The 27,614-nt window shown below is 52.0% G+C and overlaps 2 protein-coding genes across 5 annotated transcripts; one reads left to right on the forward strand and one right to left on the reverse strand.

Annotated features, from left to right (window-relative positions):
* The first annotated feature begins 1,211 nt into the window (after window positions 1–1,211).
* On the forward strand, window positions 1,212–20,461 carry CNNM1 (cyclin and CBS domain divalent metal cation transport mediator 1). Of its 4 annotated transcripts, XM_064144612.1 has the most exons (13): window positions 1,212–2,747; window positions 12,403–12,546; window positions 13,125–13,265; window positions 13,542–13,711; window positions 13,904–14,003; window positions 14,164–14,211; window positions 16,676–16,738; window positions 17,749–17,912; window positions 18,114–18,291; window positions 18,548–18,766; window positions 18,857–18,970; window positions 19,218–19,345; window positions 19,710–20,461. In XM_064144612.1, exons 1-12 carry the CDS (start codon window positions 1,235–1,237, stop codon window positions 19,295–19,297), a joined length of 2,934 nt encoding a protein of 977 aa, XP_064000682.1. In that variant the 5' UTR covers window positions 1,212–1,234; the 3' UTR covers window positions 19,298–19,345; window positions 19,710–20,461. The 4 variants fall into 4 exon arrangements, with proteins under 4 accessions (XP_064000682.1, XP_064000685.1, XP_064000683.1 ...); XM_064144615.1 differs by lacking the exon at window positions 18,857–18,970; XM_064144613.1 differs by lacking the exon at window positions 19,710–20,461 and having other exon boundaries at window positions 18,861–18,970; window positions 19,218–19,308.
* Window positions 20,462–22,052: 1,591 nt separating this feature from the next.
* On the reverse strand, window positions 22,053–26,734 carry GOT1 (glutamic-oxaloacetic transaminase 1). The gene is made up of 9 exons (XM_064144624.1): window positions 26,548–26,734; window positions 25,991–26,172; window positions 25,311–25,434; window positions 24,980–25,092; window positions 24,695–24,799; window positions 23,967–24,117; window positions 23,667–23,832; window positions 23,406–23,548; window positions 22,053–22,741 (listed from the first exon to the last, which is right to left on the reverse strand). Exons 1-9 carry the CDS (start codon window positions 26,660–26,662, stop codon window positions 22,602–22,604), a joined length of 1,239 nt encoding a protein of 412 aa, XP_064000694.1. The 5' UTR covers window positions 26,663–26,734; the 3' UTR covers window positions 22,053–22,601.
* Window positions 26,735–27,614: the final 880 nt, after the last annotated feature.

Below are 27,614 nucleotides of genomic sequence, written 5' to 3' on the forward strand. Positions count from 1 at the left end.
TGTCCCTCAGGTAGTACAAATTGGGTTAGGTCTCTGAAAGGAGATTACCAGTTGGCTTCTCGATTAATTCTGCCCAGGTAGAGCCCCAGGCAGCACTTCTCCACTGGAGCTGCAATAGGAGTTAGAAAGGGATCAAGGTAAGATCAGCAAGAGCATGTGAAGTAGCACACAGCCCTTGTGAAATCCCAAGTTTCAAAAAACAAATTAGCTGCCTCTCTTGGAGAGGGGGAAGGGTTTCTCCTAACAGAGCAGAGAGGACAGATCTCCCCAGCAGCTTTTCATGCTTATCTGCCTGCTAACATACTGACACGGTAAGTGGCCCATTTTTCATGGGTACAATAATGAGTGAATAATCTGAATTTTTGCAGCACTTCCTTTTCCTCCATGACATTTTCTGACCACCTTCCTGCTTTGCACTAGTGAGCCTGTTACAGTTGTAAGCAACTGACTGTTCTTCAGTCCATCTGCTTAATTTCGAGGTTGTCATGCCCAGGAAGACCCAAAAGTTTTAAGTCTCTATCTTCCTCAGCACGAGTTTGTGAAGCTGTTAAACGCCATTTGTGTATCCCATTTCCCCACCAGATTTAGAGGCGAGAATAAAGGTTACTTTGTTTCCTAGCAAAGCTAGCCACTACCTACCCCTCATTAAAAATACTCAGCCAACAAAAAAAAAATCGTCCAAAGCACAAAAACCCACAAAAAACCACAAAAACCCTCAACCAGCCAACCCCCCCAAAACCAGCTTAAACCAACAACAAACAAAAAAACCCAAATCAAAATAAAAAACCCACCCAGAAATAAAATCACATCCACAAGAAGGGAGACGAATTTGAACTGAAGAGCTGGGCCTCAGCAGATGACAGGGGGAGGCTGGCTGCCAATGCCAGCTCCAGAGGCTGCCCAGCTCAAGGGAGGCGCAGCCTCAGCACAGCACCTGGGATGAAACCGAGAGCGACTGCAGCCGCCGGGTCCTGAGGTGTGGTTCGCTGCTCGGGGCTGCCGGGGGTTGGGGAGATGCTGCCCCGCGGGTCGTACGTGGGTGGAACGCGTAGCCCCCTCCCCACTGTCCCCTGCTCCTCCGGTTCGTCCCTCCGGGGCGCCGCGGAACTGCTCCCGGTTGCACGTGGCGCGGCGGCTGCCCGCCCCCCCAGCCCACGTGTGTCGCTGCGCCTTGCCGCGCACTGCCGTGCCGGCTCCCCGCTGCAGTCCCGGTGCGGCGGACGGGCGCAGCGGCATGGCGGCTGCGGCGGGCCCAGGGCGCGGTGGCAGCGGCGGCTGGGGCCGAAGCCGGGGTGCCGTGCTGCTGCTCTTCTTTTCGCTGTCGCCTCGGCCGCCGGCCGGGGCCGCCTGGCTGCTGGGGTTGCGGCCCGAGGACACAGCGCCGGGCAGGGTATCCCTAGAAGGCGGTGCAGTGCAAGCGGCCGAGGGGAGCCGCTTCCTCCTGCGCCTCTACTTCCAGCCGCAGCCTGAGGGCAACGGCAGCCGTGGGCCGGCGGGGGAACGGGAGCCGCGGCTGGTCTTCATCGAGGAGGCGGCGACGGCAGGGGGTGGCAAGACGGCGCGAGGCCCGGCGGAGCGGTGCCGGGAGCGCAGCGCCTGGGCCTCGGACGTGGAGGTGGTGGGGCCGCTGCGCTCGGGCGGGGCAGCGGGGTCGGCGCTCGCCGAGGTGCGAGTGCGGGAGCCGCGCAAGGGAGAGACGGCAGCGGCGCCGGGCGGGCGGCTGTTCTCGCTGTGCGCCTGGGACGGGCGGGCCTGGGCGCACCACGGGGCTGCAGGCGGCTTCCTGCTGCGGGTCCGGCCGGCCGCCCCGGCGCTGGGAACCTGGCTGCTGCCACTGCCTGAGGCAAGCTGGCTGCGGGCGCTGGGCGCCCTGCTGCTGCTGGGGCTGTCGGCGCTGTTCAGCGGGTTGCGCCTCTCGCTGCTCTCGCTGGACCCGTTGGAGCTCCGTGTCCTGCGCAACAGCGGCTCGGCCGCCGAGCGGGAGCAGGCGCGGAGAGTGCAGGCGGTGCGCGGTGGCGGCGGTACCTACCTGCTTTGCACGTTGTTGCTGGGGCAGGCCGGAGCGAATGCGGCCCTGGCCGGCTGGCTCTGCGCTTCGCTGCCTGGCGGCGGAGCGGCGGCGGCCGGAGGGCCGCGGGGAGCGCCCTGGCTGCCGGTGGTGCTGTGCACCGCCGCCGTGTTCCTAGGCGGAGAGGTGCTGCCATACTCGGTCTGCTCGCGGCACGGGCTGGCCATCGCTTCTCGCACCCTGTGCCTCACCCGGCTGCTGATGCTGGCAGCCTTCCCGCTCTGCTACCCGCTCAGCCGGCTGCTGGACTGGGCACTGCGGCAGGAGCTCAGCGTCTTCTCCACGCGGGAGCGGCTGCTGGAGACGCTGCGCGCTGCCGGGCCCCACGGCGACCTGGTGCGAGAGGAGCTGGCCATGGTGCAGGGAGCGCTGGAACTGCGCACCAAGGTGGTGGAGGACGTGCTGACGCCGCTGGCTGACTGCTTCATGCTCCGCGCCGATGCCGTGCTGGACTTTGCCACTGTCTCCGAAATCCTCCGCTCCGGCTACACACGCATCCCCGTCTACGAGGGTGACCGGCGCGACAATATTGTTGACCTGCTCTTCGTCAAGGACCTGGCCTTTGTCGACCCTGATGACTGCACTCCACTGCAGACTGTCACCCGTTTCTACCGCCGCCCACTCCATTGCGTCTTCAATGACACACGCCTCGACACACTGCTTGAGGAGTTCAAGAAGGGTGAGGCCACCGAGCCACCACGCCCCAGACTTCCCCTGCACCCCTCTGCACCCCCAATGGTTCCCAGGTCAGCAGTCCCCATGGTCCAACCCGCATGGTCTCTTGGCAGAACCCGGCAGGTACCGGGGATGCGGGAGGGAAGCTGGGCCCTGCATGTGCTGGTGTGGTGGTGTCCTGGTGTCACCTGATGGAACAGCCCCCAGGTGCATCGAAGGCCTGCAATGCTGGTCGTGTCTTTGGTCTCAAAGTTTGCTTACCTAATGAGTGAGCCTGTTCTGTAGGCTGATACCTCTGCAGGGAGCTGGCATCACAGGCACGGTGCCTGCCCTGTGCCTCTATCAGGGCATAGCAGCATTCTGCACTCTGTTCTGTGCGGAGGAGTTTATGGTGGGAGATCACATCTTGTTACATAGCTCTTCCATTTTCAGCCTAGCAGTGAGAAGCAGCTAATAGTGTTTCTGTGCAAGTGGTTTAAAAGAAGAAAAGCTTAAATCCTCAAGAACAGCTGCACTTTTTTTTTCAGCTATGACAGTATTCATTAATGCAGAAGGTGTCCTCAGCCCCAGAGGTGCTGAGAGATGCATTTCATTAACCATACCTTGAGCATAGACACAGAATGTGGTTCACACACACAGAGAGTGAACTGTGTTTTACTGTGTGTTATTCGGTACATCATACCACGATGAGTGAGTCTTTAAGAAATGGCTGCAGCAGTAACATCCTGCATGATGTAATGCAGAAGAAGAGCACTTTGCTCCTGGGCTGTCTGGGGCCGCTCTGCCGCAAACAGAGCTGATCATGTGAGAAAGGCCAACCTGGTCCCAGAAACAGAGAAAGCCTCTCTGTGAGTCATCTCTGTGCCTGTTTTTAGAGCTGGAAGGAGGGGAGGGTAGGATGTTCCTTGTGTACCAGAACAGTGATCATCAGATACATGCAAGGTCAGCATCCTCCCTGAAGATGCACAGTTGCAGGTCAGCATCATTTCTAGAGATGCACAGCTGTTCCCCTACTACCTCACAGATCACTTATCACCTGCCCTCTCTGCCCCTCAGCACAACTGGAGACTTCTGTCAGTGCAGACCCAGAAATTAATGTGTTTTATGCTGACATCATTAGCAGAAGCATTTAGGTTGCTCTCATGAGTTCAGTCTTTGTGAGCTGCAGTATTTCATCCCTCATGCTTCTTCCAACATAACCAGTTGTCTCTATCTAATTCCTTCAGTGCTTCACAGTTCCTTCCTAACTGTGGCTTCCAGCAACATACTACGTTACTGAAGTTCACCTGAGGTCTCTGCTTCCTCTCCCTTGTCTAGAGCTGAGTGTGTCCAAAGATGCCAAATGTTTGACAGCCTACTCTACACTTTTATCTGATTTATGTATTCAATTACTTTCCCTTCTACATCTCTTCTACAGCCTGGTACCCTATGGATTAAGAGACCTATAGAAATGGACTTCTGGCTGCTTAGCTCAGTGTCCTTAGCTTGCTGTCCTCTCTGCCCTGCTTAAACAGAGATGTTTTTATGTGCCTTTGCCTAAGTTGATGGGTGCATTAGCAAGCCTTGTGATCTGTCCTACACCTTCACATGCTAGTCCTCATCTCAGATGAAATATTATTAAACTTTCTTCAGCTTTGCTCTGTTAAACTCTTGGCATTTCATTTCAGCCTCTTCCTCCCATACAACTCTTTGCCATCATGGCCTTCTTATATTGTTTTGCTACAGCCCCTGTGTAGAGCTCTCCTTAAAAGTTGTTTTTGTTCCTGCCTCCTTTCTCCTTGTGTTTTCTAAATTAAATAGCTGAAAAAGCCTTGCTTTTAGTCTTCATATCTAACTCAGCATGGTATTTGGTAGTTCCACTTCTTCCCCCAAATGCTGTTCTCCCTAGATGTTGCTGTTCTCTTTCAATTCATCTTTCCCCTACTTGTAGGCATTTGATCATCTCCAGCACCCTGTATTTGTAGATAGCCATCCCTCGGCTCAGTCCTGAACTCCTACTAAACTATTTCACCCCCAGTATAAATACAGATTCTACTGTTGACTTGTGCACAGTAACAGATGTTTGCTCCCAGCTGCCTTCATCCCCATCCACTGCCAGTTCAGCCCTGTTCACTTGACTAATTTATAAAATAAAGATTTCCCATTTGTAATTAAGAATCTTCATCACTGTCTCCTTTTCTGTGTCTGCTTGAATTGCCATGAAGGATCATGTTTGATCCAATCAAGGTTGCTTTCCTTAGCCAGCTCTTCTGTGACGCCTCCACTAATTAAGAGAGTAGGTTGATTACTTGTTGGTTCAGTGAGTGCTTAATGAAGGCATTGATCACACATTCAAGGTGCTTGCAGGGCAGCAAATGCTCCTACTGATAATGCCTGGTCTCTTTCTAGGAAATGAAAGTCTTGGGTAAGGATAGGCATTGATAACCACCTCCAGACCCATAAGTCTGTGACAGACCTCTAGAGAAACATTGGCAGCTTTCTTTTCCTTCTCCTATGGTTAACTCAAGCAGTTTGGGTATCCTTTTGTTTTGTTTTGTTTTATTTCTTTGTTTTTACTACAGTGTTTATAAAAATACACATTTTATATTTTTTCTTTCCTGAGTAGCATTGTATGCTTCTGATCTGTTTCACTTGCTAATGATTAATGTTCTGCCACATCCACTATACCAATGATGCCATTTTTTAACATAATGTATAAGTAACACAGTTCCACTGCCAGAGCTCTTTGCCGCTGTACACAAACATTTGTTCTTTCTTACTGAAAATGTCAAGGGATGATTAAATACAGCACTTTGGCACTCTTACACCTCCAGCAGCACTTTCAGTTTTCTGTGTGTCTTCCCACTCACTGTGTAATTCTTCTTTACCTGATGCATTTCTTTTCTCTCATTGTGCTGTCCTAGCTATGATGATGATCAACTTTGTTCCGCTCTGGTCTTTTATAGCAGGGTTTGAAGGGAAGCTTTCCTGCATTCATTTCTAGGTAAGCTCACACCTAACCTTGTTTGAGCTCAGTTCCATTAAGATGCTTTGAAGTTTGCCTTGAGTTTAATCCATAGATGAGTTGCAAATAACCGCCCTCACCAGCAGGACTCTGTGTAGATGGGATTATGCTCTACAGACCTGGAGAAGGGCAATTATGTGGCATCAGCATGCCAAAACATCTAAATCCTGTGAAGATGGTAGCATACACTTCAGCAGCACCAAGGAAGCTACTGACCCAGCGTGGTTACAGCAGCTGTAAGCTCTGCTTGGCAAAACCTGGCCCCTGCCTTATCAAGGTAGAACTGGTCAAACCCTTCACATTGGCTGCTTCAGAAGCCTGCTGGCTGCTACTGGCATCATTCTGTGTCTATTTTGGCACTAATTCCTGGAGAAGATGGTTGGATGGTAGGGCACTAATGGGAACTGGGAAAAGTGCAAAGACTGTAAACAGCATTGGTGGAGAGGAGGGAGCTGGCCTGTGAGAGCACAGCTTGGACTTGAACACACAGCCTGAAAAATGCATTGAAAAAAACATGTAGTCAGTATAAGACAGGTCCAACCATCTTTTTAGGCAAGCTAGACAGGGTCATTGCATAAGGCACACACAGTTGTGCAGCATTTATGGAGAAGTGCTGAGTGGAGAGTACCACACAAGATGTGTTCCCTCTTCTCTAGGAATAAGAAGATACATACCACTGTAATAACTGTATCCTCTGCAGCCTGAAAGCAGCTGAAGCTACTGAAGGAGTGAAAAAATTTGGAGCCATTTTTTTTGGCAATTCATGCTGGCACATCTCTGGTTTTATTCTGTGCTTCCAGGAGGAAGTACCTAACACACTGGAGAAATAACTGCACCATATTTAGCAAGTTAAACCAATGTAGAGGAGCAGGTGAGGTACCAGTAGGATAGCTTCACTTTGGGAATAGGGCACTAAGAGGAAAGGTTTATGCATTCATTCAGTGTGAAATGCTGCAGGTGATGCAGTCTGTTTCTCTTCCACCCCTAGAAAATAACCAAAGCAATACATTGTGTAGCTTCAGTCCTGTGATATACCTCCTTGTGGAGAGTTCTTCTGTGAGGTCTACCTTCTTCTTTAGTGCCTTTGGGAAGTCTTAGCTCATTCCTCAAGCTATTTATGGATTTTGTTGACTTCCTGGGAAAGTCTATATACAGCAGTGGTACCTTTCATTATGTAATTTTCCTCTGTCAGAGGAACAGGAGAAATTTGTTCTTATGTTCATTTTCCTGCAACAGGGCAGAGGCTGAAGTACAACTCAAATTAGCTTTCTGTGGTTTGGCATCTTTTAAGTTACTAAATGTAGATTCTCTTCTTTGCTTGGCAGGGAAAACAGCCTGTGCTGTAGAGGACAACTCTGACCCAGTGCCTAGCTTTGCTTTTAAACATATTCTGCAGTCTCTACTAGACTTCTCCAAATTGAGTGTAGCTTAAGAAGGTGCTTAGACCAGCTAGGAAGTGGGGTCAGTACAATTTCACTAATCTTCCTTACTGTCTGTCTGAGCCTGCAGTCACTGCAGGCACAGAGCATGATTTAACATTTTAATTGACCTTCAAGAGATCTCTGCAAGCATAATAGCCACTCTGTTGAGCACCCAGATGGATTCATGCCACGATCTCCCTAGCCAACTGCATGGGTTAAGGAGCCAGTTGTTACCCAGGAACTATCCCTGTATGCAGGGATACAGGCTGAGAGTGGGTGAGGTGCTGATGCACAAAAGACAGCTTCAGTGACTTGTGCTGCAGCTCTGCCTTACACATCACTCTGCTTTTCCTCTAGAATTGTGCCAAATCTTAGTGTATGAATCCTGGGCTGCTTTCCACTGCTCCAGAGAAGTGTTCAGCAAAGGAAGAGAGAGCCATGTCCTTGAGGGAGAGGGCACTCAGCCACCCATCCCAATTTTGGGAGCTGTCAAAAGGAGCTTCAAACTGAACTGTGAAAAAGAGTAAAGTGACCTGTGCTACAGACACCAATCAAACTGGGTTTGCATTAGCTCTTTAGAGGCTTTGTAGCTTCAGAAATCCTTGGCATCCTTGTAGGTTTCTTTAGGCTCCAAGTAATGTGAAGGGGACCAGCCATTTGTGGGCAGCCAGGATCATACTCAGCAGATGGAAGATGAGACTCTGTATCCTCTTATCTTCTCTATACCCTACTAATCTGTTTCGTCGATACATTAGCTATGCCACATAGTCCATCTTTTCCCCACCTTTCCTTAGGGTTAAGAGAAGCACCACAGCAGAATATGAGAAAGGCTTTTGAGTTCTGCTAGGGACAGATGTCGGCAGATGAAGTTCTCTTCTCTAAGGAAAGTCTGGATTAGATTACAGTTTCCCCTGCACATAGCTCAAATTCCCTGTAGAGCTGGGTGCCCCCTGTGAAAGTGTAAAGGTGCATTGTCTCTAGGTGCAGTTCCTCAGGCATTTGCTTTCACCCTTGGTGCTGAGTAACACAAGAGCACACACACACGTTTCCAATTCAAACAGTTTGAATCGCAGTCCCTGTTTCAGGTGTGGGTCTGCAAGGGGGCAGGGAGATGCTGGCAGCATCAGAGGCAAGCTCTGATAGAAAGCTTGCAGTAAATAGATTTCATGGTTGTTTCAGAAATTAACCTTATTTGCCAAGTACTCTTTTTTTGTTCCTTCCTTTCTTGCCACTTGTATTTTCCCTCTCCTATTTTGTAGCTGTAAGTTGTTCATGGTTTGTGACCGTGCCTTTGATCTTCTAGTAACAGCTTTAGATCTTGCCATAAAATTAATGAAAATGAATTTCATGCTCAGAATGCTCATCCCATGGAACAAAAGACAAGGCTAAAGCATCTTTAACATTCCTCTGGCAGAGCACTTACATAAAAAAATGATAAGGAAGTAGTCTGGGCTATATTTGCTGCCAACAGCACTTTCTTTCTCAGAAATAAAGGCATTTCCATGTGTTCAGACCCTGTCCTCCCACCAGAGAGAGTACTTTGAGGTGGATCTATGAGCCCAACATCATTTAGGTACTTAGGAAAAAACAAGGCTCCTAGAAAATGCACATAAAAGCTATAGATGCTTGCTCCATCCGGAAGCTTTCAGGTGTTTATCTTTCCTTTGTAATTTAGCATTTTGAGGCATTAACTCTCCAATGAAGATGTGGTTTGAAAAGAGCAAATTTCATGTAGCTCATAAATAATTTAGTGGAGTTGTATCCCATGCTGAGTAAATGTTTAATCACCTATAGACTTCCTGTGCAAGAGCTGTCCTGCGGACGCTAGTGCAACTGTTGGCACAAGTAAAGTTAATTGCCCATTTGTTCCAGTGTTTGCCAAACCAAGGCTTTGATTCTCAGATGTTTCACTGTGCTTTCCTGCATCAGTGGTAGCCCTGTAAAATTCACATATGGCAGCTTGCTAGCAGAATAGCAGCTTGCCCCAATAATTCATTTCATTTGAGCTATCGAGTATGGGGTTTGGAATCAGTTTTACAGATCTTGAAGCTGATTTAGATCAAATTTGGGGTTTTGCTAAGTGATTTTGTGCTTCCTCTCCCATTGAGGAAGACCTACAGGATAACTGATTGAGAGTGTGACCTCTTTGATATCCCCAGATCTGTCCCTCTGCCACCCTCCCACGGACATTGCTTCCATATCATAAACTAGTGTAGCTTCTGCTCTCATACCTGCTCCAGAAGCTACTTCTTTTCTGTGTAAGTACAGCAATGTCTTGAGTAGGAGGATGCAGCTGAGCCTGGTAACATTCACAGTCTGGGAGACAACAAGCCATGACTATACAGCCAGGACACTTGCACACCCCCACCACCCTTGCTGTCAAATTTATAGGGTCTGTTGAAGAAGTGATGAGAAGAGCTGCAGGACCCAGCCTGCTTGGAGGACAGGGCTTTGCAAATGATCTCATGTCCCTTAGGTGTGAAACAGAGCAAATTAGCCCTGTCCCAGTGGGAACTAGTTTGGAACAGCAGTCACGTGTACTCAGGTCTGCAAGGGATGGGAATGGATTCTGAGGTGGTTTTTGGTCAGCCATCCAGACAGGAGCCAGAGTCAACTCACTCAGTGTGGGCCAGAAGCAACACATGAATTACAACAGTTTTCAGTCACGAGGTACCTGCTCTAATGTGAGTGTTAGCCTGGAGACCCAAACCTGGGGCTTTATAGTCTGGCTATAAGTGTTTATTTTCTGTGACAATAAAGAACTCTTGAGTGCTCTTAACAGCCCTCCTGGCTCTGCCCCCAGTGCAGTGAAACCATGGGTCTGCTTCAGACTAACAGTGCTAGGTTATTTCTGAATAATCTCATTTGCTGCTGTGTGAATGTTGAGCTGGAATCACATTTCTCTGCAGCTGCTCTAGAGTAAATTACAGTGTTCGTGTAGGTGTTTGGCCAAAAAAAGAATTACCTCTGTTATTCTCTGACTGCCTTTAAGTAGCACCTAAGCTCTTGGTAAGGGCTCGGTGGTTTAGGGTTGCATGTAAATGTCATTAACAACAAGCTTTTGGCCAAAAGAAATAATTTCTCCTGTCTCCTCACTCACCCGAGGACTTGCAGGAGACCACATGGCCCCAGTGTTGGAGAACAGGGTTTGGCAAAGCAGATATTTTCAAAAGTTGGACTTTGCTATGATGAAACCTAGCTGTTCCTGCTGTCTTGCAGCCAACTCCACTGCTTTCCTCCTTTTAAGTCTCAAGTTGTGTTGCTTTAGTACCTACTAAACAGACACGATGCACAAACCCATGTATGAAAAGGAGTGAAGTGGCCTGGTCTAAAGAACATGCTGAATTTTCCATGCCCAGAGGCTGTTGATTTGGGTTTTCTTTTAAATAACACTCTTAGTGCTACTTGCTGCAATGTTATGTTCTCATTTCTAATTCTGTAGGCGTGGGAGGCAGTGAGCTGCTCTCTGAAATCTTGCAATAAAAGCTTGGTATGAGGAGGAGGGAATTTATACTGTGGAAAATGCCCAAGCTTTTCTGTGAGAAATGTATAGTGCTGATCTTCAGCTGAGAACTATTATTTGCTCGTCTCAGATCCAGGGCAGGGTTATTTGAAGGTCACATGGTCCCCAGCAAGATGTGTTTGGTGCCGGCCTGCCCTGGATGTGCTTGCCCCAGTGCCTCCACCGGTGGGAGATGAGGGAGCTGTGCAGCGGGCAGGACCCCACCCCTGCTGCATCCTGATACATAACCACTGCTCACATCCCTTCGCTCAAGGAACAGGAGAGTTTGTGGGGGAGGTTTATGGGAGAGTCAGATTCAGAGGCAGCTGTATGACCGAAGGGACCTGCCCCTCCTTTGGCTGACCACTGCTGTTCAAGGACCTCAGCTCCAGGACCATAGGGAAAATAAGGTGTTTGCAGGTTACCGAGGGAGGCTTCCTGCAGTGCCCACGGTACAGCTGAGTTTGTGTAGGGAATGCAACAGAAGACCCCAGGAATACAGAGCAAGGGAGAGAGAAAAAGTTGTTGGCTGTGGAGCAAACAGAGGATATTTTTAACAGTTTAAGTAAAAGTAGAGGTTCAGAACTTGTGTGTGCTGTAGGAACTACTGGGACGGTGAGAAAAACAGTGATGTTCTTTGGCAGGTCCGAGAATACACTGGAGCTATAAACCCAGAAGTTGATTGTGGCTTGAAAGTTGGGTCCTGCAGAGCAAGAGCATAAATCAGAGCAGATGGTAAAGGGAGAAGTTGAAGGAGTCAAAACAGCTTAGAGAAAGCTGGACATGTGAAAGCAAATAGCAATGTTTCAAGTGTGCCAAAAGCAAGAAGCCCGAGAATGTGTCAGCAGAGCTGCCAGCTTACTGGGGCAAGTGAGGAGGCTGAAACTGTCGCTGAGAAAACACTGCGACTTCCAAGCAGGAGTCACCATCACTGCAGCTGAAGGTCCTGGTACTGGTCTGACCTTTTAAGGAAGCAAAGAGGAGGTGCTGTCAGGGGCAGGGTTTGGAGAAGACATTCACATGCAAGTTGATGGCTTGAAAAGCATTTAGTCTCTACATCCAGGTGGTTCACTGAAGAGTTCTGCAGAAGCTGGCCTGAAAGCTGCAAACAAACATGCATTTCTGTGTTAGAACAGCTGCTCTTCTGAGGAGCTGGAGGCTTTGTCCTTATTTTAAGAAAAAAAAAAGGATAGAAAAATGTGAGACATCTGTTTCTGGCAGTTTGTTAGGAAAGATAATTAACAGCAGAACCAGAAAACACCAGGAGGATGAGGGAAACCAGTGGAGCCCAAGGACATGCTCACATTTCTGTGCTGGAGGACACTGTCTCATTGCTCCTAGAATTGCCTCATGCCAGTGAAGCTGAGGGTAAGCAAGAGGCAGCTGGTGTGATGTACACTTCATTCCTGCACAGGAGGCTGTCAGCTAAACGGAATGACTCGCAGCATCTTGTCTGAGTAATGACAGCAAGTGACCCCAAAAAAGAACGAGAGTCCTGTGACACCTAGAAATCAGCCTGAGGATCAGCAGCCCTGTGAGGCTGGGCTTTGTGTCCAGCCCTTCCTCCCTGAGTTCATGTGAATGTGATGGGTTTGGGCAACAGTGGCTACATCTGAGGTGTGTCTGTGATCTGTGCCTCCCACCAAGCCCTGTCTGCTTGCCAGCCTCTGGTGATGGGGACCCTGCTTTCCAGGGGTGGGGGCCTCACTGCTGCTCTGCTCTTCCCCCACAGGAAAGTCCCACCTGGCCATCGTCCAGCGGGTGAACAACGAAGGGGAAGGAGACCCGTTCTACGAGGTGATGGGCATTGTCACCCTGGAGGATGTCATTGAGGAGATCATCAAGTCCGAGATCCTGGATGAGACAGATCTGTACAGTTAGTGTCCCAGAGCAGCTACTGCAGTTGCAGGAGCCAGGGTGGGAGCCTGCACAGACAGACAGACAGACATGTGGGTAGGAGGCAGGCCAAAGCAATCATGGTCTTTCCGCAGACCAGTTCACAGTCATAGTGGGAATGACAAGAATGATGGAGAGATGCTGGTCAGATGTCAGGGAATCAGTCTTGAAAGCTTGTGAGAAAAGTTACACCACCATCAGCAGACAGTGGCTGGGCAGGGCCTGACCCAGAGACCCATATTGGGCATGAAGTGTCCGTGGGTGGTTCCCAAGCTCCTTTGCACTTCTAGGTGATGCCTCCAGCCAAGGCAATGCAGGACTTGAGAAAGAAACATTTTCCCACCCTGCTCCCTCTCCAGGGATGCTGCTCACTCAGCTGTGATGCATGGCACATTTTGCACACCTCAGTTGCTCCAGCTGCTGCTCCACAGCAGCTCTGCCATAGGGTGCAGCAAGAAGTGCCTCTCTGCATATATGTGCATGTGGTATGGGGTCCTGCAGCTGCAGTGGCTTTGTGATTGCTGCAGGCAGGCAACCACTCTGCTCTCTGCCCTGCAGCAGACAATCGGAAGAAGGAGCGAGTGCCCCACCGGGGACGCAAACCTCAGGACTTCTCCATCTTCAGGCTTTCAGACAGCGAGATGAAAGTGAAGATCTCCCCACAGCTTCTCCTGGCTACACATCGGTTCATGGCAACAGGTACCCTTGCCCTTGTGCAAGCCCTGAATCTCCCTGCAGCAGCAGCAGCAGCCCTGCAAGGCATGCCTGAGCTATCCCTGGGTCAGGGTCCCCCTGTCAAGTGAGTGGTTTCTACTTGCCCCGACCTTGGGCATCCTGGTGTTCCACCATCATGGGGCTGCATTTGGCTGTCTGCTGTGCCACAGGGTGCTGTGGCTGAGGCTGCACAGCTTAGAAGAGAAAGGATTCCCAGCAGCCCCAGCACCACTGAGTGAGCACGCATTGCGTCCCCTGTAGAAGTGGAACCATTCAAGTCCCCCTACCTCTCTGAGAAGATTCTGCTGCGGCTCCTGAAGCACCCCAACGTCATCCAGGAGCTCAAGTATGACCGAAAAAACAAGAAGGCAGCGGAGCATTACCTCTACCAGCGCAACCGCCCTGTCGACTACTTTGTCCTCATCCTGCAGGTTCCTGGGCAGCGGCAAGCAGAGGGGGGCAGGGGGTGGTCTGTCTCTCCATGCTGCCTTGCTCTGGGCCATTTCTGCCAGTGGAGATGCCCATCTTCTTGTCTGGGGTGGTGGAAGTCCCTGTAGCCCTGGGTGGGTCAGTGGTGAGGAGTGTGTGGTGTATGTCTGAGCAGGGTTCCCTTCTCCTCCCAGGGAAAAGTGGAGGTGGAGGTTGGCAAGGAAGGGCTGCGCTTTGAGAACGGAGCGTTCACTTACTACGGCGTCCCTGCCATCATGGCTGTCGTCTCCTCGGGTAAGGGCTCTGTGGGCTCCCTCCAGCCCTGCCTTTGCTTCTACAGCAACTGGTGACTAGGAGAAGGGGCTGACCATAAGGTGGAGTAGCCCTGCTATGGAGTGCAGGGTAGGCAAGATGCCTTCCTCTGCAGTTCCTACACCCCCAGTTGTCATTGCAGATAATGACGTGCGGAGAATGGGCAGCCTGGCTGGATCCTCTTTCCTATGTAAGTATTTCTGGACAGCCTGGGGTTCTAAAATCTCTCTTCCATGGCACTGGCCAGCTGAAGGAGGCATGAGTTTGTGCCCTGCTCAGAGCAGCTTTAAAAATCCTGGTGGAGGTACAGTGTGCTAAGGGGCTGATGCAGCAGAGTCCCAGCAGAAGAACTTTGAGGTTCCTTTGATGTTTCAACCAAATGCTGGATCATTTTTGGTGAGCCCCAGCATGCCTGTCATTGGAAGGGGCAATGCAAGGTGCACTGCCCACAGGCTGAAGCATGCCTCATGGATGGGAGCAATAAACCCTGTGACTTCTGGCATGATGCATGTAGGTCTCAGCATGACATCTCTGGACCTGATTGCATTCTTTAGGCTCAAAGCATGAGCTGAGTAGGGGTTCCATGCTGAGGGAATGGGGCTGCTCAGGAGCTGCAGAGATGGGTCAGTTTACCAATAAGCCATTCTCATGTGGTGGGGGCAAAAATTAGCTGAGCTAAAAGTGGACACCCTGGTAAATTCCCTGCCTGCAGAGCTGATGGATTCACGAGCAGATCCCCTGCTTGCAGGAGCTAAGAAACAGTGATCATGATACTATGGATTTCTCTCTCCTCTTCTTTGCTGATTACACCTGCAAATGTTCAGTGCAGGGAACAGGCAGAGGTGCTGCCCACCCCCAGTCTGGCACAACTGTTATCCCAAACCCCAGATACTACAATGCCAGTGATGAGCTGAGGATGCTCATTGGCACTTAGTCAAAACAAGAACCCACTAACTTCAGCCTTTAAGGAGGTATAAGGAGGGAAGTCATGCAGAGAAGAGGGAGAGTCTTAGAGCAGGTGTATGCCATTCCCATGCATTACAGTCTGCGTGTGGTTACACCTATTTCTTGCTGCCTGCTTTGCTTCCATTCAGGAGGCTGAGTCGTGGAGTGCTGGGTTAGCCCCACAGTGCACATTCCTGCTTCCTTGTGCATCCACAGCATGCTTGGTTAGAATAGAGGGAAAAAAGCATCCGGTTTCCTCTGGGTGATAGGCTCCTGTCCTCTCGGGGTCCCATGAGGGCTCAGGAAGCCAGTGCAGCCTGCAGGCCATGGGACAGACAGGGTGCAAGCCACAGCGGGTGCCATATCAGCACAGCAATATCTGCAAAGCCACCAGCTAGGATGCTGCTTACCCAGGGCTCCTTTGTGCCCCATGCTCACGTGTGATACTGTGTCACAAGGTGTTTTCTGCCATACAGCCACCCCTGCATGCTGTGGGACCTGTGGTGGTGCACTTCTGGCCAGCGACAAGGTGGAGTGAGAGGCAGAGGTCACAGGGCACTTTCCATGTTGGGCTGGCATCCTTCTTCCTCCTTCGAGCCAAGCTCAGCAGAAATGAGGGTTCAGTAGTGTGTCACAGCAGAGAATTACAGTGTTAGCCCTTGAGCAGTTAACAATTTGTTATTAATTAACTGTTGTTTTGCAACTTTTTTTTATCACCAGGCAATCTTTGGCATTTGTGGCTTGGGGTGGGGGTGTGCAGCAGAGATTCAGCATGGCCAGCCCCGTGGTGGGTGAGGAGGGAGCCCTAATAATGGTTCATCCTTTGCCCTCGGCTAGATGAACTTGTTCTTGGACTTTTATTTGCAGAAGACTTTGGTCCAGGGGAGGACCCACAATAGGAGTTACTGGGGGAGGAGCAGGAGAGTTGAAAGGAGGGGGCTGCATGGCAAACTTCCTGGGGGGTTTACTTTTGAAGCAATTTCAAAACATGAATCACAAAGGCAACAAATGGTTCTTTCAGTGTTGCAGTACCTGGAGCAGCTCTGGGTGGTTGGCTTCCCAGCATTGCCCCAAGTCTGTAGAGACCCAGGGCAGGCAGCTGGCCGCAAGTGCCCTTGATGTACATTATGCTGAGGGGCTCCTGCCAGCCCCTGCCTGCAGCTGTGGGGCTGGCAGGAGGCAGGGGCTGCTGCAGAGCACGTTCCCTCTCTGCCTTCTGCCTGCACACACAAAAGCATCCCAAATTCCAAGCACAGTGACTTGGTTTAGCTTCTACCCATTTCCTGGTTGCCACAAGCTGACCACAAAGTCTCCTCTCCTGGCATCGGCTGGCGAAGGGCTGGAGCAGAGTGCCAGCACCAAGCTGATGGAATAAGCTGCTTTCTTCCCATATTGCAGCTCTAGGCCTGGCAGGAGCTGGTACCCTTAATCTCACGTCCTCATACCTCACCACAGCACAGCCTGGTGATTTACAGCATCTAGGTCTGTGTCCCTGACAGTGTCCCTGTCCCCAGGGCTGGAGAGTGCCTCCCTGGAGCAAAAGCAGGAAAGTGTAAGAGTGAGAAGGAATGTTGGAGGCAGTGGTGGGAACCCAGCCCAGGGCTACTGACACATGATTCTTTTTCTCATTCTTTCTCTTGGTCTCTCCCCCACGTCTGTCCCTCACCTTACCCTATCTCCTCCTTCCTTCGCCCACCCTCTCTCTGCAGTGCCTGTCTCAGTGTCCCGTACCTTCGCCTTCAGTAGAGGGGACTCTCTGGCTGGCTCTCCAGGTAATGGGGCATGGCTTTGGGCAGGGACCTCCACATATACTAAGGTCTTTCGAGCTCACTGTGCACAGTGCACCACGCCCCTCCACGCTGCATACCAGGCAGCACCAGGAGACAAGCAGCCACTATACTACTATGCAACAGACAGCTTCTCACTGACTGGAGCATGAGTGGTAGATGAGGAACAGCAGCCCTGTCCCCACTTCAGCCTCCCCAGTAGATGTGAGCCCCAGGAAGAATAGGATGGGAGTAAGTGGTGTACATGGATAGCTCAGGCTTTGTTTGGTTTTCCAATTTCCTGCACTTGGTGCTTGAGTTTTCTTTCAACTTGCTGTTTCTGACCACAGTTACTTGCAGCCCTGTATGTACGCTGCTCTGCTTCCCTTGCTTGCTGGCAATCCAGGCAATAAAAAGGTGTTTTAGCAGCACAGCAATGTCAGCAAGTTGTTGACATCACCCATGGAAGGAACAAGCTGCCTCTGCTCCCTGATAAATCATTGACCAGACAAAATCCATTATGTCACGTCAGAGGCCATCAGTCAATGTGAGTGACAGGCCACCTTGCTGTGTCAGCCTCTGCTGCACTTCTGTTGGAGTCAGGGTGGATGGGAGCATGCCTTCGAGACCTGTTAAGTAAACCCGCTGGGCTGCCAGCTGCAAGCAGAACTTGTGCTGAATGCTGTGCTGAAGGCCTGTGTTAGCAGGAGAGACATCAGTCTGTTGATGTGGGTTGGCTCTGCACCATGCCAGCCCTAACCTCTGCTGCCAGCAGCAGGTCAGATGCCTGTCTCTTTGGTCCTTTTGGGTTTTGTGGGGCTAGCGTGGTGCAGAGCCTCTGCTGCCAGCACGCACCAAGGTAGTCTCTGACTGCAGGTCTCCGTAGGGCTCCTGACCACCCCACTGTACATAGGGCATAACTGCCAGAGGTTACCCTACCCTGTACCAGCACCAAGGACCCAAGTGGCACCACGAGTGAGAGTGAGTGTTTGCTTCTCTGCTGTCCATTCTCGCAGTGAACAGGTCACCATCACGCTGCAGTGGTCTCAACCGCTCTGAGTCCCCCAACCGGGAGCACAATGACTATGGGGGCAGCACCACACAGCTCCACAGTGGCAGCAACAACATCTACACACCTGACTACTCTGTGCACATCCTCTGTGATGTGCAGTTTGTCAAGGTACTGCTGGGCTGGCAGAGACTATCCTTCTCCAGCCACCCCCTGCTCACCCTACCTTGCCCCTAGGGCCTGGTGGGTGCCCAGCAGGTGTTGGGGAGTCCTGCACTCCTGCTATCTAAGGGCTTGGTGTCACCAAGTCCCTGGGAGGCTCTGGTGGGCCTTGCTGCCCAGTGAACTGAGCACGCATGTCTCTGTGCCCAGGTCACCCGGCAGCAGTACCACAACGCACTGGTGGCCAGTCGCATGGACAGCTCACCTCAGTCTCCTGACATGGAGGCCTTTGACAGGGATTCAACAAAGGCCTCCACTGCACAGGGAACTCCACAGACGCCCAAGGAGGACTCCACTACCCTCCTGAATGAGAGGAACAGTGTCATGTGTGAGTCACCCAGCAGTATTCCTTCCCTGCCACAGGCCAATGCTGCATTTTTCTTGGGGTGAAGGGGGCAGGGAGGGGCTGTACCCTTTGGCATGATGGCAACACCACCGCTGAGATGCAGTTACACATGGGCTGGGGCATGTGGGCATTTGCATGCACACACCCATGGGATGCTGTTCTGCACCTGCACATGCACACAGGTCTAAGTGTGTGGGCATGTAATTCCTCATTGCCACATGCTTGTGTCCCCTTGGAGTCCTTGGTACAGGGATCTGCTGCCACAGCTGGCATCCTGCTACATTCTGCCCCAAGGCACAACAGCTACCCACCCTGCCACCACGCCTGCCCTGTGTCCCTGCAGGCAGCCACTCTGAGGGGCTGCGCAGTCCCAGTGACTCCGTGTTCCTGCACATGGAGGGCATCCCCTTCATCCAGGAGGAGCTGGCTGACACTGAGGAGAACAGCCAACAGCAAAGTGAGTCTGGCCAGGGGACACACATATGACCTTGGGGGTGGTGAGGGCTGCAGTGTGCCAGAGCACTGCAATCGCACTGGGCTTTTGCAGACAGTGAGTGCTGTGACACCATCCTGGAGGCTGAGCCCCCAGGCAGAGAGGCTGGGACCAGCTCATCACCAAGCAGCTCTGAGATGCTGGGCAGGAGACTGCTGAGATCCCTCAGTAAGTGGCTGACCTAGGGAAAAAGCACCCAGGGGAGAGCTCTGCCCCAGCACCCCGCTGCCCAAGTCAGCTGCTTCCCACCCCTGTCCCAGGGCAAATTTGTGGGGCTGTCATGAAGCAGGGTACTAGCCAGTACCCCAGCAACAGGCAGAGCCAGCCACCTAGTCGTGGCCCAACTCTATGCACCCTCTGTCCTGAGCACTGTTGGCTCTCAGCACCCCAGTCCTAGGCACCTTTGTTGCTGCAGGTGGGTCCAAGCAGCAGCCATCACTGGAGAGTGAAAAGATGCCAGAAGAGAGCTCCAATCTTGCCCAGATAATCACCTGAGCAGCAGCGTGGCCAGAGCATGCTGCTGGAGGCCCACGCAGGCTGGAGGTAGGAACCTGCATTTCAGTGCACTATTCCTTCCCTAATAAATGGGAGCTTGCTCACATTTAATAGCATGGAATCAAGTTTCAGGGAGCAAAGCCCAATGTTATAGCTTGGAGCCCGTGCGAGTATGTGTCACTGGAAGCTGGATCAGGGTCAAGGGATGTAACAACAGACTCCAACCTCCTTGGGGAAGGAATGGATGATGGAGACAGAGTGAGACCCTTGGTGTTTTCACAGATAGAAATTTCTGTGTGTCTGCACCAGTATCCTTGAGCCTTGCTAGGAATGATGCTGCGGCTTGACCAGCAGCTGGCCAGGGAATGGCAAGCTCTGGCCATCTGCACCAGGCTGTGCTTTTGTCTTCCAGGTCTGCAGCATGGGGGGGTCTCTGGCTGCGAGGCTCATGTTCAACAGCAGCTGGTCTGAATTCACTCGCTGCCTGCCCACCTGCTCGCTCGTGCTGCCCCTCCCTACAGGACTTGTGCAGAGCCCCATCCCCAGGCGAGAAAGGATGTGCCCCTAGTGGGGCTGAACCACACAGGCAGCCTGAACCAGCTAGCTGGAGTCCGAGGGCCCTTGGCCAGCTGCTGCTCAGTAGCATCTGGTCTCAAGGAAGAGGTGGGAAAAGGAAAGTTGGAGAGGTGTCTGGCACAGCTTCCCTGCAGAGCGAGCAGGAAGGGGCAGCCCAACCCAGAACTGCCCTTACCATCATTTACCATCCCCATCCCATCGAGGCCTGCAGCCTCCTCAGTGCTGAGTGCTGCACAGATGTGGTCTCCACCGTGAGGAGAATGTGCTTTTGGGGGTGTGCTATGTGCAGCTCAGGGCCCCAGCACACATTTGTGCCGTGCCTAGTGACGCATGCTTGCAGCACCTAGCGCAGGATGGCCATTGACACAGCCCGGCACTCCCAAACCCCTGCTGGGCACAGGGCAGGGAGCTCAACCCCCTCCCTGGGGAGGGCCACTCCACGCTGCACTGAACTATCCTCCTCTCCGTGCATGGCTGCCAGCACGAGAGAGGCCCGTGCCGAACCTCAGGTTGGCACAGACCAGTCAGTAGTTTTTGTAGAGGCTGAATGCAAAGGGGATGTTAACATTAAAAGTGATTTCTCCCTGAGCGATGCCCTGTCTGTGTCAAGGGGTGTTGGGAAAGATGTGCTACCTTTACCACCAGACCGGGCTGCTCTCAGGCCAGAGCTGACTGGAGTAATAGCACTCAGCTATTACTTCAATTTTCCACCACGAATATCAGTTCTCTCTCTCTCCTGGTGCCCACAAAAACACTCATGCATAGTTACACCACAGCAGTGTGGTGCAGGACTATGAAAGTACAGGAGTTACTGCCATGCCCTTGCAAATGTGGTAGTGGAACAGGGATTGCTGGAGTCCAGCCTGACAGGTAATGACAGAAATCTCATAGTCTGCCAACGCGGGTAAAGCTTCAGCTGGAGTGACCACATTCCTGGGCACTGCCCTCTGAGTAAACACAGCAACTGAGAGACTGAAGGAAACAGGGTCACTTAACTGGTGAAGGATGTGAAGGAAAGAGAGGAAGTTTTCAAATACAGAGAAAGCTGTTGCAAAGAGGAAAGGAATAATCTGTTCTCAGTTGCTATGGTAAATGAGATAATGGGTAATGAGCTTACACTGCAGAAAGGGAGAAGTTTAGGTCACTCATTAGGAAAAACAAGGCTGGTTAAGACTAGCAAGGCACTGGTACAGGTCACATGTGGGTTTGGCCAAGCCCCACACTTAGAGGACTCTAAGGACAGAAGTGTAGGTAAGATGTCAGAAATAATGAAAATAGAGTTGGTTCCTTCAATTGCTTGTGAGATCATCCCTTAAAGTCATCCTTCACCACCACCCCATCATCCCAGCTGCACATGGACACCAAGAAAAAGCTCCCCACATGCACAGAAGAAAGGCTGTCTCTGTCTCACTCTCTTATGTGACTTGAAAAAACAATCTGAAAAGGACAAACAAAACCACAGACACTGTCTTTCTGCAAACACAAGACACCATTTTCACCTTTGCTGTTTAAGCTGCAGCACAAGTGAAATTGATCAGGGCAACAGTGACTAACTGACCCAAGAGGCTGTTGCTCTTTCTTCACCAGGATCTTGGCAGGAGACTAGCTCTATCAAGGTGGTAATATCAGCTCACAAATAGATCTGTGAACAGTGATTGCAGAGAGCATAACCAGATGGTCCCAGATCTTTTTTGGTGCCAGAAACACAGGCTGTTGTTGGCAGGTCCCAGTGAAGCTAGGGAGAGTAGGTGGTGGCTCACCAGGGGCCTGCTGAGAAAAAGAAAGATCCACTTTTTAACAGATAAGTAGCAGGCTAGGGCCTGCTGGGCCAGGGAGATGGCCAGATGGCTGGGTAACACACAACCACCCAGAAAGCAAGCACACACAGACAGGACAAGCTGGACAGTGCAGGGTGGAGAGGCAGAAAGAGGAAAACAAGATAGACATGGGAGGAAGCTTCATGTAAAGTCACAGGGAGTTCTCAACTACACTCTGAATAGGGCTGTGCCCCATGAGTAGTAACCATGACCAGTGAGGCAACACACCACACAGGAAAAAGGGAAAGCCTTGAATGTACATAAGACTCAGTGGAGAAACCACGATGCTGAGGCTTTAACCTTAGCCTGGGAAGAGGCTAGCACAGCCTACAGGCATCATGTCAGACAAGGCAGGCATCGTGTTCAGAGATAGAGGTTTAATTTTCAGTCAACAACACAAAGAAGCAGTCATCCTAATTATGAATTTTTGCTCACATAAGGTTCAGAACTTGGCAAGGAGTGGGGGATGGACACAACAGACCCAGCAACAGCTTTGTCCCTCCCAGAATACTACAAAGTGACATTAGCTCACAAGCCACATGAGATTCCAACTGATGAGGCTGTTATGCCGCAGCGCATTGCACTGGAACCGGACTTTGCCTAGATCAAACTGATCGGTTACATGGAGTTGATCTGAATGTGCTGAAGATGCAGCATTAAGTGTCTGAAGACCAGGCTGCTGCCAAACAAGAGCCAAGCAGCTCATGCTGCCCCCACTCTCTTGGGGGCACTGGCTTACCACATTGCAAGGGGTACTTCAAAAAGGCCAAAATATGATTAGCCTTGAGTTACTGCTCCTGTCTTTATTAAACCCCAAGAGATGTAGGACAAGGCAAGCCATGAGCACAGAAAGACAAGAACTACACACTACAGCTTTGGTGACTTCGTGTAAGTTTGGTTGTTCATATGCTTCACTGGATTTTTGTGACGGCTTCATGGATGGATTTGGCCACATAGTCCAGGTTCTTGGTAGTCAGGCCACACATGTTGATGCGCCCACTAGCCATCAGGTAGATGTGTTTTTCCTTGACCATGTATTCCACCTGCTTAGCTGGGGAAGCAATTGGATGTCAGGTCAGAGCAGCAATACTACAGCTCAGAAAAGCCCAAAGAACCAGTCAGAACTGCTTGAATCTTTCACAAGCAGAAAACATCACAGAATCATTAAAGTTGGTAAAGATCTCCAAGATCATCAAGCCCAACTGTCAACCCAACTCTGACATGACCACTAAAACCATGTCCCAAGTGCCATATCTACATGTTTTTTAATATCTCCAGGGATGGTGACTTGACATCCCTAGGCAGCTTGTTCTGATGCCTGACCAATCTTTCAGTAAAAAAAAACTTCTGAATATCAAATCTAAACCTCCCATGGTGCAACTCAAGGCCATTTCCTCTTGTCCAGTTGCTTGTTACTTCAGAGAAGTGAAAAACACACACCTCAATACAAACTCCTTTCAGGTAGGCATAAACAGCAGTAAAGTCTTCCCTGAACCTTCTCTTCTCTAGACTAAACAATTCTAGTTCCCTCAGACACTCAACTTCCAGCACTGCTGCTAAGATGCTGCCTAGTGCTTCATCCCCGCCTAGCCAGAGGCAGTGATGCCAAGATGCCAGTAAGGTCCCAAAGAGATTCCTGTCTGTACTGCTTCAGCCTAGTTCACCCCCACAACAATATCCTCATCCAATCCTTTCACCAGCCACTTGGTACTTACGGTTCAACCCTGTGAAGCTAAACATGCCGATCTGCTCTGTGATATGGTTCCAGGTGCCTGGAGTCCCAAGGGACTCCAGTCGAGACCGGAGCTCTGACCGCATCAGCAAGACCCGATCTGCCATTGTCTTCACATTGTCCTTCCTGCCACAGGTAGGAAGCAGAGTGTGAGGAGAGGCACCCATCTGGTTTGGAGCCACTTGGCCAAGCCTGGCACTCAAACAGATAGCTTTCCCCCTCTACTGGCCCAGGCAACACATACCACTCGGCGAAGAGCTGCGGGGAAGCAAGTGTAGTTGCCACAATGCGCGCTCCCTGGGATGGAGGGTTGGACCAAGTGGTGCGCACAATCTTCTCCATCTGGGAAAGCACACGCTGCACGTTGTCTGTATCTTTCCCCACCACAGTCAGGTTCCCCACACGTTCATCTGTGGACAAGCCAAGAGATGTAAGCCTTTGGTCTCGCACATGATGGCAAAGCAGAGCTCTCCCCACCCCAGGTATGCCAGCCCCATCTGTCTGGGTATGATGCTATTGCGCCAGCTTACTGCCAGACACTCACTGTAGAGCCCAAAGTTCTTGGAAAACGACTGTGCACAGAAGAGCTCAAAGCCCTCGGAGACAAAGTATCGCACAGCCCAGGCATCCTTGTCCAGGCTGCCAGAGGCAAAACCTTGATACGCTGAGTCGAAGAACGGAAACAGGAACCGGCGCTGCAAGGAGGAACAGTGTTAGAGGGAAACTGCTTCCCCACAACCTTCACTTTACCACCCACTGTCCCCGTGGGAGGGAAAAATGATCACTGAGCTTCCAGGTGAATACAAAAGGAAACATGGTCCAGCAATACCAGACTGGGATCTTTTCTTCTACTGGGGTAAAACAGTAGGAAGACTAAAGCAGTCAATAGAGGTCAAATGAAATGCAAGAGAGAACTGCATTTGAGGACACAGGCATAAGAGATGCACCACCTAATATGCTATTATCCAGCACTGGTGAACAGCAGGTGCCTGTGGATAATCTTTCCAGCATGTTAAACCTCACTGCAGGCCATGCCAGAGTCTGAAAGCATGAACTCAGAGGTGTGAGCAGAGCTGGCATACTTCTATCCCCTGAACACAAACAATCAGCATTCTGTCAGCCTCTTCCTTCAACACCTATTCAGTGGGTCTCTACCAACTCCTGCTGCATCTTATGCTATTCTCTAGAGCCTATTATGGGTCCAAGTGCTCTGGCTAGCTCAAGAGCTACCTGTCCTGTCAGCACTGCTTTAGCCTCAGCAGCAGTCCATACCTTCATAACAGCAGCAATCTGCTTCCACTGGTCAGGAGTAGGGTCTGTACCCGTTGGGTTGTGTGCACAAGCATGGAGGATGAAAATGGAGAACTCTGGAGCTTGCTGAGGAGAGAGAGAAGGTCATGGTCACACACATGGGCAAGACTGAGTACTCACAGCAGAAAGAGGCCCTGAGCTGCTTGGGACACCAGCAATCCACTTCCAGATGAAGCATACAAGAGCCCAGCCAGCTGCTGATAGCACAATATCATGCTAAGTCCACACCACACCAGCTTTACTCACTTCCATGTCATTGAGCAGCCCCTGAAGATCCAGACCTCTCTTGGCAGCATCCCAGTAGTGGTAAGTTCTAATATCTTTAAATCCAGCATCCACAAACACAGAGTTGTGGTTCTCTGAGGAAAAAAAAAAATCACTTTTCAAAAAAAGCAGGTCCCACCTCTAGCAAGCCATCTTCTCAAGTCCCAGTCTCTTCCTAAATGTCAAAAAATACACCACGGAGGCATTCAATGCTCCCTTATCCAGTAAGGGCAAGGCCCCTGCCATTCCTCCCTTGCCCACAGACCTCCAGGGCTCTCTGCAAGGAGACAGCAGTACTGATTACAGCACTCACCCCAGGACGGAGCAGAGATGTAGACTGGAGTCGCTGTGTTGTTGTTTCCATTGTACCATCGCCTCAGAAACTCTGCACCGATACGCAGAGCGCCTGTCCCACCCAGGGACTGAACACTTCCAATCTGCAACAGAGACAGCTTCTATCAGATCAACGCACCTATTAATGCACAAAGAGACACTTGCAAGAGTGAGACAGGACCCCAGATGTGCAGCCTGGAGTCATCTCAGCCAGAACACCATTCCCTTCCAGTCATCTTCAACATCTTTCAACACTCAGGTCAATACTGATGCATTCCACAGTTATAAATAGACACCAGTTATTCCTGTTACTTTTTGGCAGGCAGAAGATACCCAGCTTGTAACATATTTCAGGGAAGATGGTCTGTTACCTGACTTCAGTCTCCCATGGGGCAACAGTTAAAAGATAAAGGAAAAAAGCAAATTCCAATCACATTACATATTCAGTCTTTCCCAACAACTACCACTACTTGCACATCAGCTTCACATACATGGGTTCATGAAATAACCTACAATCAGTAAAGACCATGTCCCCAAACCCTGTCAAAATACAGTCACTCCACACACTTCTGTTCTTCTGCTCCATCTGCTGCTGAGACACGCTGGTGATCCCAGTGGCTGCCCTACGAGGAGCAGTCCTGCTCTCTGTCCACCACCTACCCGGTTCTCCTTGATGGCAGGGCTGTCATCACCTAGGGCAATGCGGGAGGCATTGGCCCGGAACTCGGGCAGGCCCAGGATGGGCAAGTACTCGTGGTTCAGGCTGTTGTCGTTGGCAATCATCTGCTCCACCTTCTTCACCACCGGCAGGACCCATGGCTTCCCCTCGTCCGTGCGATAGGCTACGAAGAGAGGGAGATGCGTCCATTCCACCCTCAGGGAAACACTGGGCCTCCTGACCCCGCGGAGGGGTCCTGCCAGAGGCACGCCGAGGTCAGCGTGCCGGCCGGCGCCGGGCCGCCTCCCACGACCTTGACGCTCGCCGGTGTCCCACTGCCTGCCTACCTCCCACCACCCGGCGGCCAGCCTCGCCGCGACCCGTGACGCAAGTGGCCCGGGGACGCAGAAGCAGCCTTTTGGAGCTCGAGCCTCGCCGTCGCCAAACAGCCGCTCCGGCAGGGGCCGAGGCCGCCGCAAGGGCAACCGGCCGGCCTGACCCGCGGAGGGGGGCCCCGCGAAGGCGGACCCCGCAGGGCCGAGGGAGGCCGCGGACTCACCGCCAACTCCCAGGTTGACCTTCCGCGAGTCTCCGTCCTCCCGGAAGTCTGCCGTGAGCTTGAAGACGGCCACAGGCGGGGCCCGAGGGACGGCAGAGAAAATGGAAGCGGCCATGGCAAGCGACTCCCTCCGCTCCGTTACGGGCAGCGTGCGGCGCCGTGGAGGAGACGCTCACCTTCACCAGCGGGGCGGGGCCGTCGCCGGCCGCGGCCAATCAGCGAGCTGCCGGCAGCCCCGCCCCCGCCGCCAGCCAGCGGCGACCCTGCAGCCTGCCGGGCGGAGCGCGGGCAGCCAATCGCCACCGGGACGCCTGCCGGCGGCAACCCTCTCGCTCCGTAACGCAAACGGTGCCGGGACGCAGGCGCTGCCTAGTGGCGGCCGGCGCACACCTCGCGCCCCCGGGCCTCCCCTCCTCCTCTTCGCACGCCGGTTGGGCGGGTGATCCCCAGCGGTGCCTTCCCAGAGTGCGGAAGCGGGCCAGGTGTCAGACCAGGCGTCTGGCCTGGGGTTGCCGGCAGGGCCGGAGCCACGGCTCAGAGCCGTTAAAAGGGGCTGCGGGGGAGGGAGGGGGGCGAGGTCTGATCTCTCTCTGATCGGGAGTACCGGAGCTGCAGTGATAGGGGTCCAGGCTGATCCCGGGGTGTCGTGCCCGTTGTGGCTCTGGGGAAGCCGTACCCAAAGCAACGCTGCCTCGCCGCAATGTTGGGGCTGCGATGCTCGAGGGGCACGGCACGGAGCGGGGGCTGCGGCCTATGTGGTGCGAATCAGCTCTGGAGTGCAAAACTGGGGTGCGCGACAGCACCGAGTGGGTTGTGCCTAGGGGTGCAGGATGGTGCCGGGGTGTGAGGCTTAGGGGTGCAAGAAAATGCCAGTAGAGCCGTGTCCAAGTATGATGGGTGCAGATGCTGTGCCCAGGATGCAGGTGGTTCCAGGAAGGCAGTGACCCAAGTGCGAGAGGAGGACGCCCGTGACGGCAATGGGTGTTTCCACCCTGGGTTTTTAAGGCACTTTTCCAGTTCCCAACCACCCACAGATCAGACACTGTGGGGTGGCCCCCTGAGACCTT

Source organism: Pogoniulus pusillus, chromosome 6 (genome assembly GCF_015220805.1).
Source record: "Pogoniulus pusillus isolate bPogPus1 chromosome 6, bPogPus1.pri, whole genome shotgun sequence".
In the NCBI taxonomy this organism is placed as follows: Eukaryota; Metazoa; Chordata; class Aves; order Piciformes; family Lybiidae; genus Pogoniulus; species Pogoniulus pusillus.